Genomic DNA, 18,758 nt, shown 5'->3' on the forward strand with positions numbered 1-18,758 from the left:
TATATTGTTACAGAAGATTTCTATTTCAAAGACCCCAAACTTTTGAACAATAGTTCATAAGTAGTCAAACACATTTTATTAAACAGTATCATGCTTTTATTAAACAGATGAGGCATTAAATATTAAGCTAAACAATTTAAAGTGCTTGATATGAAAGTAATCATACATATATCCTTTTTTCCAAAATATATTTATTGGCAAATCGTATATATATTCTAAACAAGGCTGGTTTGGACATAAAATAAATAGTGTAACATTTAATAAGACTGTACAGCGAATATTTAAACATTATGCTGCTACGTCAGGATTTTTGTTTTTAAAACAAGTGATTGGGAACATCATCGTTACTCTGAAAATATCAACAGTATGAAATTGTAAAAAAAAAAAAAGGCAAGAAGAAAACCAAATATTGTAGATGGAAGATATGTAAAACAAGTACCTTGTATACTAAAACAAAAAAATGCTAATTAAAGTACTCTCACAGTATTAATGGTCTGCAATGTATGTTTGTACAGTATCATGTAGTAAATCTGTATTTTAGTAGTCACTCACATGAGGAATGACAATTTTTGCTAATATTATTCTAGGTAATAAATGTACCATTGCTCCTCTTGTCTAAACTCTCAGGAAAAAAGCCCTTTGCGCTTCTTTCTTTACTCAGATTGCTTTTATCCACAGTAATTCTCTCGTCGGTTGGTAAAGCCACATAGCGTTGGCTCCACGTGCTGCCTTGAAGTCCGTGGTGCAGATATAAAGGTAGAGAATCCAAGCTAAAGTTAATGTCCTTGAACGCATGGAGAAGAAAAATGCCAATGATGATGGTAAGAAAGCCACTAACAGTCCCAGCAGCCCCATCGGTGGACATTCGAAGCCACTCCTTAAACAAAATAGCCGAACAAGCCATGACGGATATAGTGAAGAAGACGTAATAAATAGGTGTAACTATAGAGGTGTTGAAAATGTCGAGGGCTTTATTAAGGTAGCTTATCTGGATACTTATGCAGATCACAAGACATATGAGCAGAGCCCAGAACAGTGGCTCTTTCAGCACAGCTGTTCCAGCGAACAGCTCTTTGATCCCAATGCCAAGGCCTTTCACACAGGATACAGATAATGAACCAATAACAGAGCAGATGAGGATGTACACCAGCACATTTTTCTGACCATAGCGCGGTGCGACAAAGATGATCAGGGCCAGGCTAATCACGACAATGCAGACAGCAAAAGCGATGAATCCTGTGATACATGCAAGAAAGACAACTATTATAAAAAACAGTACAGAGCTCATGGGATGCTATAGTGTATTTGTAAATTAGGTAGAACACTACCTGGATCTTTGAGTTTCTCTGCCATCGCTGTCAAAGAAGCAACCTCTTCTTCTTGCGGAGCATGGAGAACCATAACTGTGGAACCGAAGATGCACAGCACACAGCCAATTTTCCCATGGATATTCAGCCGCTCACTCAGGAAGTATGATGAGAGCACAGCACTGATGACAAAAAAAATAAAGTTGTACATTTTAGACAAAGAATTAATGTTAAGTTGAGACTGTACAGCCAGTACAATCTCAAAAGTGTTGGGTCAATACAATTTTTTAAAGAAACTGATACTTTTATTCAGTGAGGATGAATAAAATTAATCAAAAGTAACAATAAAGACTGAAAATCCTGAAAAAAAATATATATTTCCACAAAAATATTAATCAACACAATCATTTCATCATGTGACACTGTAGACTGGAGTAATAATGTCTGCTGAAAATCTTACCGACGGCAAACTTTTGAACATTATTGCATCTCCATCTGTGGCTGCAATTAAAGTTGTTCTGACTTTTGAATGGTGGTGTACACTACTAGGTAAATTTACCTGACCAAAACGCTCAGTGCTCCCAGGGGTGTTACTAACGTGGCAGGTGCAAATGCGTAAGCTGCAAAATTTGCTGCCTCACCTATTCCCACTAAAAATAAAATACATGACAAGACAAAAGATTGTGATTAGGGTGTTCATAATGACAGATTAATGTGATTAATTACCAGTGTTGGGGGTAATGCATTACAAGTAACTTGAGTTACATAATCAGATTACTTTTTCAAGTAACTAGTAAAGTAACACATTTTTCAATTTACAACAAAATATTGAAAACTTTTTCAAATAAGTAATGCAAGTTACTTTTTCACATTTATTGAACGACAGCTCTCCTGTCCCCATGTTGAGAGAAATAAAGTGGTGTTGTGTGCGCTGTGTGTGAACATGATGGTTATTGTAGTTCTATAAATGTGATCATGCATTTACTCATCTCACTTGCACAAAAACATTCAGTATTTCTCAAAATGAAAATAAATAGTGAAAAGCAATCTCAAAATTGTATGCAAACCTGTAATAATTAAATATATGAAATGACACAAATATACTTTATGTATTTAATCTCACTTTATTAACCAATGTCTTTGCTGCTGACCCTCAATGATCCAATTTAACCATACTAAGAAGCAAAAATTACTTTATATTAGAAATAAGAGTGTTGAACTTCCTTCTCCTGTATCCTATTTTTCTTTAATCCAGAATTGCAGCACAGCTGAAAGGTTTGTTTGAGCTGCGCCCTCTACTGTACAAGCGTAAATATGCATTTACTTCTGGTGTGAAAGGGCCTTAACATTTGCCAAAAATAAAAAACTTTTTTGTTGTTATTAAAAAACAAACAAGGCAGCCCAGCCCAGGTGAGAAAAAGTAACTCAAAAGTAATGTAACACATTACTTTTCATAAAAAGTAACTAAGTAACAGAATTAGAATTAGTTACTTTTTTTAGGGAGTAACACAATATTGTAATGCATTACTTTTAAAAGTAACTTTCCCCAACACTGTTAATTAAGAAGATCTATAAATCCACATACACTGATCATATTTACATGCACATCTGATTAAGGTCCATATTCTGGTTAATCCCTATAATTCAGCTTTAAATAAATACATAAAACGATAATGTCATACTTGATATAAGCCCTGCCCACCACAACCATTCTTTCAGGTATGCATATCCACCTTGACCTGAATAATGGAGAGAACAGACCAGATTAGACAGCACAAGAAAAAGGAAATAATCAATCATAATGTCAAAAGCATTAAAAAAAAAAAAACAATGCAATTCAAATACTGTATAATAAAGTATTGTGCAATGGTAGGTCACTCGGTAAATTCCAATCACCCACCTGCTCTAGTAGAGCCATTTTTTGCCAGTCGTAAGAGGCCTTTCTTTTTCAATATAAAGCTGCCACCGATGAAGATAGTGGAACTTACAGCAAGTGCCAAACCAATGTAGAAGTCAGAGCGGTTTGCAGCATCCATCTGAACGTAGTTATAATAGAAGAACTGTATGTTGAATTTGGCTATTAGATATTTTAGTTACATTGACAGGGCTGTCTAAAAACCTGCCTACCTAGATGAAGTCTAGGTAGGCAACACACTAGGAGTTAAAACACAGCCACAGAATAAAATAGGAAGCGAATCAGATCATGTGACTCACTCCTGCTTTTCACATCGCCAGTTTTTCAAAACAATAAAACATGAAATTTCACTGTAGATTATTTGTTCATCTGCTCTAAATATTTATAACTACAGGAAATGCATTATCACAGCAGTTTCAAAGAGGGAAAGCTACTTATTAGAATGATTTAGGTAGATTTTGGTTAGCTTTAATGTATTTTACGCAAGCAGACATTGTCGTTTCATGTTACGGTATTTAACATTTAAGAATACATTTAAAAGACTATAGAAATATAAATTATTCTTAAACTGACTAACCTTGCATTCGTATCGTCCATCGGTGGCAGTTTAGTCTCGTGTGAATAAACTTCCTGTTGAAGTGACTGTAACTCGGGTTGCCAGATATTTTTTATTAACTTCCCTATTGTCAAACATTGTCAGTCCGCTGCCTAGTCTGTCTGGACATTTTGGGGAATTTATCTTTTCTTCAGCTATATGAAACCCTTCTGAGACAGATGCTACATTCCAGGGTTTATGATAACTTAAGCTAAATTGGTTGAAATTATCATTCTATCTCAAAATTCTGCTTTTGAAACTCTTCAAGTGTGTAAACATTAATATCAAATGTTTCATTTTTATCCTTTTCCAGAGCTTAAAATCAGCATTTGTACTTTGAACAACAACAGTTATATGATAATGATAAAATATAAATAAAAACATTTATGTAACATGGAAATTAATGGACCAGGTCGGGAGACCAGACATTTTTATATTTTTATTTTCATCCAAATTATGTTTGAATGTAAAATAATCTGCACTCACATAATTAAGTGTTTACTGACATTAATGAAGACAAATATATTTTGTAAAACAATAAAAGAGTAAAAATCAGTGGAGCCAGAGAAATACTGTAAACTGCTCTCATTTTATTCAGTACACAGCTAGATGAAAAAGACAAAGTCTAATCTTTAATTAAATATCCATCAGATTTCAACCACAGGAGAGAATGTGATATGAATAAAAAATATTTACACAACAAGCCTGGAAGATTTCTTCTAGAGATTGTTTTTCTAAAGTTCACTTCTATATTTTTGTATATCAATACACATCCTAATCAATACACAGTCATGATGTATGTACATTACAGTCCTAAATTTTTATTGTTGTTGCTGCTGGTTATTATAAATAAAATAGCTTTTGATTTATATATGAAACCGAGGGGGATTTTATAGACTAAATACAGCATAGCTTGTAAGACTGCAATATTAAATGGGAAATCACATTCCTTTTTTTCTTGCAACATTTTACACTCAAACGAAATTATCCAAGACATGTGTAACTCGGCATTCACATTATTAGGTTCTTAGTTGAAAGAAATTAATTGAGGAGGTTATTCAAGACAAGTTACATAATAATTCTTTCTATTGCATATGGACTGTATCCTTAATGTTCAAGGGTGCACAGCAGTTATGTCTATTACATATTGAAAAGCAAATCCTTGATGGTCATGACAAGATCCACAAATGTGGGCCGCTCATCTGGCCTCTAGAAGAAAGAAAAAAAGAGAGAGAGGCATTAACAGGCATTGTATTAACAGATAACAGTTTTAATTCACAAAATGTTTTGACTATTAGTATAAAGCTGTGTATACCTCATGCCAGCAGCTGTTCATAATGGAAAAAACTTTGTCATTGGCCATTTGTGGGCGATAAAGCCGGTGACCTGAAGAAATTTTCTCTACTATCTCTGTGTTGTTCCACCGGTCATATGGCATTCTGCCCAGAGTGTACACCTCCCACATCAAAACACCTGCCAGACAAATAACATAAGAGAAAATGAAACAGTTGGTTTGACAGAAGGTAAAGTTATACTGGAAATGCAGCGGTGACGCACCAAATGCCCAAATATCTGACTTGCTGCTGAACTTGCAGTAAAGGAGGACTTCAGGAGGCGACCAGCGCACTGGGAACTTTGAACCAGCAGAGCTGGTGTATTCATCATCCAGAACATACCTGTATGGACAGCAATAATTTCTATGTAGAGAGAAAGTATGGTGAATTGTGCTTAAATAGTGTTGTCTGCCATGTATACAATTACCTTGACAATCCAAAATCAGTCACTTTAATGGTTCCATTTGAGTCTACTAAACAGTTCCGAGCAGCCTATGAGAAAAAAAACGATAGTTTACACCTTTTTTAATGGTAAAATATCTCTTCTAGTTGGCAAAGAATATTTTTGTGTTACACGGACCAGGTCTCTGTGGATGTACTGATTGGCTTCTAAGTAGGCCATGCCCTCGCTGACATCTTTACACATCTCAAGGAGAAGAATACTGGAGGGGTGCTGCAGGTTCTCCCGTAAGTAATTCAGCAGACATCCATTGGCAAGATATTCTGTGACTATATAGATGGGACGTTGTTTTGTGCAGACGCCATAGAGCTGCACCAGGTTTTCGTGACAGAGTTTCCTATTATGCAGCAGAAAATAAAGATGAATGAATGAATAATCAAGTGTATCAACAACTTTGATCACAACCACAGATGGAGAAACAGTACCATTCAAAAGTTTGGGGTCGGTAAGACTTTTTAAAGGTGCAATGTGTAAAATTTGGGAGGATATATTGACAGAAATGCAATATAATATTCATAACTATGTTTTCAGTGGTGTATAAAGACCTTACATAATGAACTGTTATGTTTTTATTACCTTAGAATGAGCCATTTCTATCTACATACACCACAGGTCCCCCCTCCATGTCAAGTCGCCATTTTGCGCCGATATGTTTCTACAGCAGCCCTAAACGGACAAACACTCTACAGAGTGCGTTTAGTCACTATGTTGTTCTTCTTCTAAATCATTCGAGTTTTTAGAGGCAGCTTGCATCGTCACTACATTGAATACACACAGTAGTAGTAGTAGTCGTCATCTGGTTTATTAGAAGCAGAGACCGTTCTTTGTTAGAAGTAAGAAGAAACCTCATTGCTTGACTGGCTAACATACTCTCTGCTGTCTCAGACGACAACATCTTTGACTTTTGTCGGCAAGACGGCCACCATAGCTTCTCTATTTTGCTTCGAAAGGGAGGGGTGAACTGCCGTTGGTTGCAGTTCGCAACCTCACCGCTAGATGCTGCTCAAATTTATACACTGCACCTTTAATGTTTTTGAAAGAATCTCATGCACTCGCCAAGGCTGCATTTATTTGAGCCAAAATATAGTACAAAGAGTAATACTGTGAAATATTATTACAATTCAATATAACACTGTTCTATTTAAATATATTTTAAAATGTAATTTATTCCTGTGACGGCAAAGCTGAATTTTCAGCATGTCACATGATTCTTCAGAAATAATTCTAATATGCTCATTTGGTGCTCAAGAAACAGTTCTTATTATAATCAATGTTGAAAACTGTTGTGCTGATTAATATTTTTTGTGGAAAACAATGATACATTTTTTTTTCTGGGATTCTTTAATGAAAAGTTAAAAACAACAGCATTTATGTGAAATCCTTGCTGAATTAAAAATAATATTATTAATGATAAAATTATATTAAAAAAAAAACCTTTTGAACAGTAGTTTATACTTACATCATAACCTTGGCCTCCTCAATGAAGTCATCCTCTGACATTGAACCCTCTTTGACCATTTTAATGGCCACATCATGACGGCCTTGCCATTTCCCATACTTTACCACTCCAAACTGACCATTGCCAAGTTCTCTGATAAATGTAAGTTGACGGGGGTCGATCTCCCAACTTCCTGGAATGAAAAGTAGTGGGAAAGGGCAATTTTAGCACATTGTTTTAATCGACACCATTCACAATCATTCAGAACCATACAGCCAAATATTTACATTTATATTTTTATGTTTATATACTCAGCAGATGCATTTATCCAAATCATTGCATTCAAGGTATGAATTTTATCAGTACACGCATTCCCTAGGAATCGAACCTATGACCTTGGCGTGATTAGCGGCATGCTCTAACAAATATAAACTTACCATAACCCAGACCAGCAGTGCAGGGAGCATTCTGAGCCCGATTTGACACAATGTATTTTAGTCTGCTCACCAGACCTAAAACAGACACATTTTCTTTGATTAAATACCTTTCGAGACATAATTTGTCATTGTGTATTCACATGCGAGTAGTTAAGGTGAGATTTACCTGCTGCGTTGTGCTGGTGGTAATTAATAAGCTCTGGGATACTGCAAAAATTGTGCTTCTCCGCTAGATAGAACTGGCCTTCTGCAGTGACACATATGTTGTAGTGTCTGCAACTGCCAACAGCCTCCCTGGAGAGAGACCAGAAATGAAGTTCACACAATCACTTGGGATTCAAGTCAAACTGTAAATCTGTCTCACAAAGAATTTAAGAGAGCAACAACACAGTCCTGTGACAATTTATACAGTGTAAAACATGAACTGTGATAGGACTTGTCCTAGTTTTGCATGAAGAGATTTACATCTCTCTTCCGTAGGGTCAGTGTTCCACTTTCATTTTGATAAGTTAACCGTGAAACAAATGTTTAGATTGATCAAACTCACCCACCAGCCTTGGTGAACACAGATACAGTGTATTTTCCAGTGAATTTGCCAGAGTCTCTCACCAAGAAACCGCCATCTTTATTCTGTTTTTTTTTTTTTTTTAAAGATAACATTTCAGAACATACTGTATATTAAACAAATATATATGGTTAACTCAAGTCAGTGTGCCAATGTTTATTATCATGTCAATGTAAAATGTGTGGCACATTTTATTCAAAATCAACCTATAACCGTTGCCACCATTGTTCTATACTTACTTCTGTTTTCAGTAAATTCTCTGCCTGGCTACGGTTGATGTTCTTGCAGTACCAACTACGAGATAGATATAAAATAATCTGTTATAATCAGTTACAATGTAGCTGGACTGTGTTTATAAAGTTCAAAATTGTTCACCTTTTCAAACTAGTGTACAAAGCTGTAGTTGTCCATTTTGTTGAATGCATACTTACTCATATTTCTCCAATCCATTCAAGGCCTGAGCGATGTAGTTACTTGGGATGTAGCCTTCTTTTCTGTAAACAGTGTAGGAGATCAGTAATGCTTTTTATCTAAGAGAACACAGTCCTAATTGCACAGCTAGTTCCACCTGACTACCTTTCACCCACAGCCTGTAAAAGTTTCCCCAGATATGCAAATAATTTGACAGCAGTTCATGTGTTTATCAAATACATTCTCCATTAGCACATTTAGACAATCTTGATAGAGAACATATAGATCAAGCATTACTAGTCATATACTTATTCATTTTGCAGTCTCTTACCCATATTTATCTCTGGCTTTAAACCAGTTGGGATCGTTGATTTCTAAGAGTGTGTACTCCTCATCCTTTCTCAGCTCTAGATCATGGGGAGTCATTGGTGCATACTCATATTCAGCTATAACAGTCATGCCCGCACTGAAGCCTGGGGGTTGCATGGGTGGTTGGGGTGGGAGAGGCCTGGGTAGCTTATCCTAAAGCAGAAAGGTAACACAGGTTATTTCTTAAGGCTAAATCTAATGGTACATTATGCATATATTGTTACTGACTGGATAGACTGGTAACTGACCTCCTCAGGTGTTGGTGGAAGAGGCTTTCTGGAATCACGATTCTTGGAACCTCTTTTGAAAAACCCTTAGAAGAAGGATAAGAGATGATATTTATTGAATAAATACAAATTCTGTTTGTTTAATTAGCATTAACTATTAAATATTACACCATACTTAAGTGTTGAATTGATAAAGCAATGGTGCCTTGTTGAATACAGATGGAAATTGCAAAGAATCGTTATTGTGTAATGAATCATTATGCAATGTTGTTCAATTAATGATTGCCTTAGTACTTTTAGGTTCAATAAATGATTCTCTCAGTACTTTTTATTATTTCAAAATTAAATACATTTAAAACCATTCAAAAGGTGTGTTTACACAGACTCTATAGGTAGCATAAATGCAAAACAATAATTGGCCCTAGAGGGATAGTTCACCCAGTGTCACGGACTTACTGGTTTGTTTTCGTTTTCATGAACTTTTAGTTTGTTTGTCTCAGTTACCTGTCTTCATTTGTTACCATGGTTTTTGATTAACTAGTTGTCACCTGTTCGTCATTGAGTTCATTCACCCTGTGTATTTAAGTTCCTCATTTCATTCAGTTCTTTGTCTGGTATTGTCTGTGTGTTGTGTTCAAGCTATTTCATTTATGTTTCTTACTATTGGATTACCAGAGTTTACTTTGTTTAATAAAAGGACATATAATTGATCTTCGCCTCTGCTCATCATTATTGGGACTAAAACATGACACCCAGAAAATGAAAATTCTGTCATTATTTTGTTTTGTCCATACAATAGAATTACTGTAATTACGAGATGACAACATGAGGTGTTATACTCTGAGCTGCTCGTGGAATCGGAACTATGCATTTATGGCAACACAATCAACGCCAATATGTAACTGAAGTGGTCAGGTGGTACAGTGGTCACATGGTACAAATCGGAACTCTCTGAGTTTACAAGTCGTAATTACGAGTTCTACAAGGACGTGAAAGTTTTTTCAAGTCGGAATCTCATAATTACGGTAATTTCGAAAGGGCATGAACACACCTAATGATGACAGTTTTAATTTTTGGGTGAACTTTCCCTTCAATCAAATCAAGCCACCTTTATTTATATAGCGCTTTATACAATACAGATTGTTTCAAAGCAGCTTTACAGTGATAACAGGAAAATGATTCAATGATGCAAAGAGAGTTCATTTCAGCTGTACAGAAGCTCTAAAAAACAGTGTCATTGTTCAGCTGAAGTCAGTTTGGTGTTGATTCAGTTTCGTTGTAAAGATCATTAAATATTAAATTAGCTAGTATCATCTATATAAAGCAGTTCTGCAAAAAAATGTCATCATCCAGCCCAGTTCTCAGTGTAGATTCACTAAGAATAACTGGCTCATTTATTGAAAATCAGACTATATTGGTCACACAGGAATTGCAGATGTATTGCTGGAAAGACTGTGAGAAGATTGTAATACGATATTTCTTCCGATTCGGTGAGAGAGAAAAATCTACCTGTGAGAACCATTAACAGATCCAAACATTCATAACTCTATTGTTGAAGTGTGGCAGTGTTTAATTTATTTCCACACTTTAGTTTTACAGACCTCCATTTTTGGTCTCCAGCACCCTGCAGCCCATGGCCTGCTTCACTTCCTGTTGGCAACACTTCCATAAGCCATCCTCCCAGAAGCATGGGTGGTATTTCTGCATCAGATCCTTGTTGAACCGCACCACTTTAAGACAGGTACATTGGAAACCATTTACATTGAATAAACACAGAGTTTTGCATATGACTTGAATGTTGTGTTATGGGAAGCATTCATGCTTTTCTCTTTATCTTTCCTATAATGTAGTCCACATAAAGGTGGCTTACAAATTTGAATGGACTTTGTGATAATGACTTAAAATAAATACTGACCATTTTTTAGTTCATGTATCCAGTGCTTTCGAATTTGATCCGACTTAGCAAATATATAAAGGGGACCTTCATCATAGATTATCTGCAAGAGAAAATAAAAATTCACAATACAAAGTTATATATGCCTTTAGATGAATCAACTGTTGCATTTCAACATCATATATACTATTGCCAAATGTTTCCTCTTTCTTTTGAAGCTTCATTTACTGCAAAGTTGTTTATTCTTAGCTTTTTTTAATGCTATTTTTGAAGATTGCAAAATAGTCGTACATGTTTTCATCAAAAGTAACATTGTATAAAGATGTATAAATACAAATAGCTCATAATTTTAAGTGTTAATCTGAAAACTGAAAACCTGAAAACCACAAAATGTTGATGTTTGACACATTCATTTCCTGGCGCCCTTTCTGTTTGTCGGTGGTCTGAAGATGGAAAACTCACTTTTTGTGCTTAAGTTGCTGAAGCTGAGTACAGTGGTTTTGTGTCCCTGGCATTTTTACAGTGTCAGCAGCACCTGTTAAGTTCTGTTGTTCCTCTGATTTCAGACTTTGAAGAGGAAAGGTTTCACTTCTGCTCTTATCATGGTTGAAAACCTGAGTAGTGTTTCTTTTTGCACTATCAGCTCAATAATATTTCTACCAGCCCTAAGATGTTATTAGCGTATATTTACTAGACAGCTAATGTTGAAACTTTTATTTCAGATATAGTGACACAGACTTCACTTATTTGAAATTGAAAAGGAAAACAATATATTAATGAGGGAAGTGTAACATAATTACATTAAATACACATAGAATGCACATTCAGATGTTTAGAAATTTTCACAAGACCAATGTTGAGTTCCCACTTAAGTTTGTGAAGAAGAATGTGTAGTCTTATTATTTGCAGAGACCCACCTGAAAAGGGTAGAGTCGGTCAGGAGGTGCGCTGTCTTCTGGTGAAACAATCTCCACACATTTGATCTTGTCAATGTCCACATAACCTTTCAGGCTTTTCCTCTTCTAAAAAGTCAATAGGATTATGATATTAATAGGTTCAAAATCACAAAACATTACAACTTGTGGTTTAAATATATTAAAGTCACAATGTAACGGAAGTAGAGTCACATCATTTCCTCTGTATTGTGACGTACATCCGAGTGAAAAGGGTTATCGAAAATAAGATCAATTTTGAAAACAGTGTGAATTTCCAATTCATGCCAACTTTAAAATAAAGAGTTCTTTTCCTAACATCTACTGTTATGCTAAGAAAATGTCAAATACATACATACCCCTTTTTCAGCGTCATAGTCGTAGTAGGATATTTTATCGTGAGTGAGTACGAACAGCCTTTCTTTGAAGTTTAAAGGTGAGGTCTTCTTCTTCTGCTGGGACCGTTTTATAAAAATCTCCTCCAGAATGCTGTCTGGCATGTTCGATTAAATCTGTGTGAACTTGGGGAGGAAAACAAACTGTTATTGTTGAACATATTTCATGTCTTCACTGATTTCATGATAGTTAACTTTTTGAGTGACAAGATACTCTTGATTGGTTTTGTTAAATATGTATTTAGTAGTGCTGTCAAATCGATTAATCACAATTAATCACATCTAACAGAAAAGTTTGTATGTATGATATATATGTACAGTATGTATGTACACACACACATATATTATCTATTTACACACTTATGTTAGATGTGATTAATCACGATTAATCGATTTGACAGCACTAGTATTTAGCATTTAAATATGTTAATATTTATTTGGTTTTCTTAAAGGGTTAGTTCACCCAAAAATGAAAATTATGTCATTTATTACTCAGCCTCAGGACGTTTCACACCCGTAAGACCTTCGTTCATCTTCGGAACACAAATTAAGATATTGTTGATAAAATCCGATGGCTCAGTGAGGCCTGCATTGACAGCAAGATCATTTCTGTTTTCAATGCCCAGAAAGCTACTAAAAACATATTTAAAACAGTTCATGTGAGTACAGTGGTTTAACCTTAATATTATAAAGTGACGAGAATACTTTTTGTGCGCCAAAAAAATAGTGACTTTATTCAACAATATCTAGTGATGGACGATTTCAAAACACTGCTTCATGAAGCTTCGAAGCTTTATGAATCTTTTGTTTTGAATCAGTGGTTTGGAGCGTGTATCAAACTGCCAAAGTCACGTGAACTATTGAAATTTCAAAAAACTTGTGATGTAACGAAGCCTTGTTTACTGAAATCACATGATTTTGGCGCTCTGAACCACTGATTCGAAGCAAAAGATTCATAAAGCTTCGAAACTTCATGAAGCAGTGTTTTGAAATCGCCCATCACTAGATATTGTTGAATAAAGTTGTTATTATTATTATTTATTTTTTTTTGGCGCACAAAAAGTATTCTTGTCGCTTTATAATATTAAGGCTGAACCACTGTAGTCACATGAACTGTTTTAAATACGTCTTTAGTAGCTTTCTGGGCATTGAAAAAGGAAATTATCTTGCTGTCAATGCAGGCCTCACTTAGCCATTGGATTTTATCAAAAATAACTTAATTTGTGTTCAGAAGATGAATGAAGGTCTTACGGGTGTGGAACGACATGAGGGTGAGTAATTAATGACTGAATTTTCATTTTTGGGTAAACTAACCCTTTAAGATGTTTTTATGTCTGCTGCAGTCAAACCACACTGCTTCCATATCTTAGTATCTAATGGTAGCATTTATGCTAGACCACTTTTCCATCAGGTCTGTACAATGATTTTACTTGTCTAAAGCTGAAGATGGATTTAGGCAGCCGTGTCTGATTTGAAATGGTTTGCATGAGCCCTCCTGTCAGAGTCAATGACATTCTTTGTTGCCAATATTTCCTCCTGTAGATCATGAATGCTTCTTCCTGATCTGATCTAAGCTGTGAACCCACAAACTCACTCATCTTTTTATTGCATATCAGCATCTCACCATGTACTTTTCACTATTTACAAACCAAAACTGAATGTCCACATCCTTCTTTCCTAAAGGCCTGCGTCTTAGTTTAATGCAACAGCTAGAGGTCTTGGGAACAATGTTCTTATTCAATATTGATACTGTAGGTTGAAATATTTATGTAGGCAGTACAAAACAAATACTTTGCACTACTACTTGGACAATCATCTTAATGTTACACAACATCATAAGGGCACCATTGAATCTAGCAAATAGATGAAAAAGAATGCATTGAGGAAAAAAAAGCATTTGTTAATCATTGAATGACCTTGTTGATTAACTTTTTAACTGAATACAGCTTTTAGGTTTGCACTACAATATCTAACCTAATGTAACTTCAACATTTACATGAATCAATAAAGATTAGCCTACAAGGTTGACTAGTTTTTGCTCCAGAGAAGCATTTGGTAATGTTACCTGTATCCCAGTGTCCTTTAAAACATCTCAGTTCTGTTCCTCATTACATTCAGTGCCTCCGCAAAAAGCTTCTCTCACATAGTTGTTAAATGCTGAGTCGTCTGTGTTTTGTGGTAGAGAAACTAAACTGCCTATTTTAAACACCATGCAAGCATTTCCTGGTTTCTTCTTCTGCCACCACCGCCGCCTTTTAACACCTCCAAAAGCTTGTCACAAAAAGTGTGTGATAAAAACGTTTTGTAGTCTGTGACAAATATGAACATCGCTGCCACTTTATATTTGAGTTGATACTCTAAATTAATTAAAATACCAAAAGCATCTGCTGCTGTATTAAACACACTCTACACCTATAATGGTGTTGGTTTGGGATTTCAGGACTGCAGTCCACATGCATTGGTTTTAGCGGCCTTGTTTACCATGAAAGTTTAACATTTTTTCAAAGGGTAATGACTTAGAAGACTTGATACAGGGAAGTTGCATCAATGTTGATCTGTGATACAGAGGAAGGGGAAACACAGTTCGTATCGGCATCAGTAAGCAGTACGAGTCAGATAATTACTGTTAAGCTTGTCTCTGTTTCACATCAGGGTTTTTTTCCAGGCAGATGTTGCACAAGTGTAACCCTTAACAATTTGTTGATTTAACCTACACTGCTTAAAAAGACATCATTTCCTATAATACTTAGTGGCAGGGCAGGTGGATCTTAATTTTAGGTTGAATCATACGTGTATTTAAATGCATAACTAATGTGTGTGTTGTTTTCCTGTTGTATCATAAAATGACCCATGCACATACATTTATGTACCCCTTGTGATTACCAGTTTAAATACTCGCTTTTCATTGAAAATGATGTTGAGCAACAGGAACCTTCTAGAGTGTCCTGTGTCTGTAAGGTTCCTGAATGATAAGTATGCAAGTATCGCTCATGTTTGGAGGGAGGGAACTGGGCAAAAGATAGTCTGCCACATTAGACCACAATTTATCAACACCTCTGTGGTTCCTTAGCAATTTTGCTTATTCACTTGGCTAACTTAAAGTCAAATGCAACATCGCAAATAAATATTTAGTTATCTTAAGCAATGTCATCGATTGTTTTTAAGCAGCTTTGCAGGAAATAATGATCAATGATGAGAACAGAAATTCAATTGTGCTGTAAGAAAGACAATAGTGTGATTATTCAGCTGAAGTCAGTTCAATGTTGATTCAGTTTAGTTCAATAACTGTGTAAAATGAGTTGAATTCAACTATAAGCAGCTCTACGGAAGACAATAGTGTTGTTATTCACTTTGGGTCAGTTTAGTGTTAATTCAATTCAATAACAGGGTCGATAATGTGAAATTTGTCAACTATGAAACAGTTGATTCAGCTATAAAGCAGCTCTGAAGATCATCCAGCTCAATGCAGTTCAAGTTTTGTTGTCATTCAATAGTCAAATCAAAGTGTTTAGGTTTAACAAATGAAAACCTTAACAATAATTTAACCTTAAGTTTAAAACAGGAGATAGCCTACTGAATGTCCCAGCTGATGATGAGTGACATTAGAATATGACAGTAAATGTTATTCGATGGAATTTGAATTTGCATCGTTGTACACCACTGATATCCACCAAAATGGAGTCTTTTCATTGTGTGATGTACAAATGCAAAGCATAGATGTTAGATATTTTCTGACTGCATTTTGTCATGTACTCTTTTACAAACACACAAAGTTGTGTAGGAGTATGAACATTTGATTAAATGTTTGGTTATGAATGTTACAGTATTAAAAACAGGACTATATCTATTATTAACATTGAAGAGGATTCCCTCAAATTATTTGAATAATTATTGATAAATATGAGTTTTATAGCCAATTGCTAAACTTTTTACATTTTGTCCACCAATATCTTACATGTTTGGTTACATTCTTGCTAAAACACTGGAGCATTCTGTCTGAAAGTTGTGACATAGCACATATCTCCAGTGTGAAAACACCAGCCTTGTTCTGTTCATATTTGGTCACTTATTTTGGATTTCACTTTGGATAAAAGCATTTGCTACATGAAGAAATATAAATGCATAAAAGCTGCACCATATATGACTCTCATTAATAATGTTATCAGCCCTACAACAGTGTCGTGTGTACCACTGTGGTATATGCTGCGGATCTGTTTTTGCATAATTCAGTAACATTATGGAGTGAGACAGTAAAAAGAAAGTATAAAGTCCATTATTTCTCCTTTGTACAAGATTTTGTATGCAGGATCCATTTAATGCAGTATACAAGAATGTTGCATGAACTCCTTTATAAAATGTTTTAACAAATAGATATGTGGAATGTTAACTAATTATGATCCCTGATGTGAGACAATAACATATACTGTAAGTAATTTCTTGTTAAATTATTATTTTTACTTATGCATTGTTATTTTTGTAGATAGCTTTAAAAAAAATGTAATTATATTATTATAGTAACACTTTACAGTAGGTTTCATTTGCTAACATGAGTTAACATGAACTAAGAATGAACAACAATTCTACAGCATTTATTAATCTTAGTTAACGTTAATTTCAACATCTACTAATACATTATTAAAATCAAAAGTTTTATGTATTAACATAATGCACAGTAAACTAACAATGAACAGTTGTATTTTTATTAACTAATATTAACAAAGCTTAATAAATACTGCAACAAATGTATTGCTCATGTTAGATAATGTTAGTTAATACACTAACTAATGTTAACAAATGAGACCTTATAAAGTTACCATTATTATTATAAAACTGTATTATATATGCTGGGGTGGAAAAGTTGTAATTGTTCTGTATTTTGTATTGTTCCTGTTGATAGTATAACAAAATGTTGATTTACTTGTATGACCATAAATCAGGAAGGTTAAACAGTAAAGATGATTTAAGGTGCAAACAGCATTTGCACAGAAAAGAAAGAGGAGCTAAAATAGATTAGTTAAGCCATTTTAAGACACTAACATGGAGCGTCTCTCTCCATTACATTGTGTTTGAAATCTCTATATAGCAAGTTTCTATCTGTTAAATGACTTATTTTGTTTGCTTTAGTTAGTTGGTTGGTTATCTTTTCAAGCAACAACATTACTCAACATTTGACCAGTCACAATTAATAGCAAATTACACAATCTTACTCTTTGACAAAGGGAACAGTTTTCGGCTAATAAAGAAACCTAAGATATCTTACCAGAGTTGTGTTTTATCCACTGTGATCTGGCACCAGGATGAAACCAGTCAGACTGAGTGCAGGTTATTAAACTGGACCGTGAATGTGATCAACAGTGGACAAAACTCCACCCAACCACAGGACTCTGTGTTACTCAGTTCCCCTTTTGCTTCCTGCTAATTTTCATACTGTCGCTCATGCAGGGCTGCTGTTAACACTTTTATGCAGTCTGTTAAGACTCATATTCTGCATGTAACTGACCTGTACACAACTCTGATATTCAGTTTGAGAAGACTGAAAATGATTAATCCAAAGCCTACTTGACTCTTTCGATGAATAAGACAATTACAGATGATTTCTCTGTAGTCGCAGCACCATTTAATGCTACAAAATATTAACCTGTTAGCGTTCCACTGTACACATACGCCTGCGGTACACATACCTTTCAAAAGAGACCAAAACCATGAATATACTCCAAATGGCTCAAGAACAGCATACAATTTACTTTGGGTATGCCTTTTTTTTAATTTTTTTTTTAGGCGTTTTAGGCCAATTTTACAGGAACGCCAAGGGGTTAAAAACAATACATGAAATGTGGATGATTTGGATGTGATCTAATAAAAAAAGTTAATGTACTGAATGTCTTGATTTTAGTGGACACCATAGTTTTGCACTCATTCATGTAAGACCTGACAAAATATGTAAATGATGGAAGAGATGCGAAATCCATAATTTAAAAAAAAAAAAAGTGTGGGTGGTTTTTGGTCATATGCCTCAATAACAATATATGCAAGTGTGGTGGGCAGGAACGAGCCCAATGACCCACTTGGTAGACAAGTAATGGGCCTCCAAACACATGGTGGTGCCATTACATAATGCATTCATGAACTATATCAATGACTTTTTCTTTATTTATTTTTTTAGTTATATTTTATTTTTTTATATTAGTTATATTTATGACTTGATTAAACTCTATTTATCTTTGTTATTAAAACATATAAACTCAGTTATTGGAAAGGCATTGATCTATTTTTTAAAGAAATTTAATATTTTATTTAACTTTTAATTTCATTTTATAAATTTTATTGTGTAAATGTCATCTCTATAGACATGGACAGTAAGATATTGTATGCATTTATCAAGGTTTAATTTTACCAGATTTTTTAACAAACATGTTGTGAACATAATTGTGTTTATGATAAAATTAGCCTTAGTAAGTCAAAAGTATCTAACCATTTTA

At 34.7% G+C, this 18,758-nt stretch overlaps 2 protein-coding genes across 3 annotated transcripts; both read right to left on the reverse strand.

Annotated features, from left to right (window-relative positions):
* Nucleotides 1-171: 171 nt before the first annotated feature.
* On the reverse strand, nucleotides 172-3,952 carry zgc:101583 (uncharacterized protein LOC494104 homolog). Its single transcript, XM_051860464.1, has 6 exons — nucleotides 3,800-3,952; nucleotides 3,208-3,343; nucleotides 2,990-3,046; nucleotides 1,867-1,957; nucleotides 1,329-1,489; nucleotides 172-1,236 (listed from the first exon to the last, which is right to left on the reverse strand). Exons 2-6 carry the CDS (start codon nucleotides 3,341-3,343, stop codon nucleotides 584-586), a joined length of 1,098 nt encoding a protein of 365 aa, XP_051716424.1. The 5' UTR covers nucleotides 3,800-3,952; the 3' UTR covers nucleotides 172-583.
* Nucleotides 3,953-4,387: 435 nt separating this feature from the next.
* Nucleotides 4,388-17,700, reverse strand: btk (Bruton agammaglobulinemia tyrosine kinase). Of its 2 annotated transcripts, none has more exons than XM_051860457.1 (18): nucleotides 17,540-17,700; nucleotides 12,244-12,405; nucleotides 11,870-11,974; nucleotides 10,974-11,055; nucleotides 10,660-10,788; nucleotides 9,080-9,144; nucleotides 8,794-8,984; nucleotides 8,483-8,545; nucleotides 8,291-8,345; nucleotides 8,034-8,116; nucleotides 7,653-7,780; nucleotides 7,487-7,561; nucleotides 7,071-7,242; nucleotides 5,732-5,948; nucleotides 5,579-5,643; nucleotides 5,375-5,493; nucleotides 5,133-5,290; nucleotides 4,388-5,026 (listed from the first exon to the last, which is right to left on the reverse strand). In XM_051860457.1, the coding sequence occupies exons 2-18, from the start codon at nucleotides 12,382-12,384 to the stop codon at nucleotides 4,958-4,960; spliced, it is 1,917 nt and encodes a 638-aa protein (XP_051716417.1). In that variant the 5' UTR covers nucleotides 12,385-12,405; nucleotides 17,540-17,700; the 3' UTR covers nucleotides 4,388-4,957. The 2 variants fall into 2 exon arrangements, with proteins under 2 accessions (XP_051716417.1, XP_051716418.1); XM_051860458.1 differs by lacking the exon at nucleotides 17,540-17,700 and adding an exon at nucleotides 14,345-14,536.
* Between the last annotated feature and the right edge of the window lie 1,058 nt (nucleotides 17,701-18,758).

Source organism: Ctenopharyngodon idella, chromosome 14, assembly GCF_019924925.1.
Source record: "Ctenopharyngodon idella isolate HZGC_01 chromosome 14, HZGC01, whole genome shotgun sequence".
Classification (NCBI taxonomy): domain Eukaryota; kingdom Metazoa; phylum Chordata; class Actinopteri; order Cypriniformes; family Xenocyprididae; genus Ctenopharyngodon; species Ctenopharyngodon idella.

Excerpts from the sequence above, each read along its gene's own strand:
- zgc:101583 (XM_051860464.1), bottom strand. The coding sequence starts at position 3,343 with ATGGATGCTGCAAACCGCTCTGACTTCTACATTGGTTTGGCACTTGCT. Across the intron at positions 3,047-3,207 it reads AAATGGCTCTACTAGAGCAG|GTCAAGGTGGATATGCATAC; the intron begins GTGGGTGATTGG and ends TCCATTATTCAG. Across the intron at positions 1,490-1,866 it reads GCACTGAGCGTTTTGGTCAG|TGCTGTGCTCTCATCATACT; the intron begins GTAAATTTACCT and ends TTTTGTCATCAG.
- btk (XM_051860457.1), bottom strand. The coding sequence starts at position 12,384 with ATGCCAGACAGCATTCTGGAGGAGATTTTTATAAAACGGTCCCAGCAG. Across the intron at positions 11,975-12,243 it reads ACTATGACGCTGAAAAAGGG|AAGAGGAAAAGCCTGAAAGG; the intron begins GTATGTATGTAT and ends TTGACTTTTTAG. Across the intron at positions 11,056-11,869 it reads ACCGACTCTACCCTTTTCAG|ATAATCTATGATGAAGGTCC; the intron begins GTGGGTCTCTGC and ends TTTCTCTTGCAG.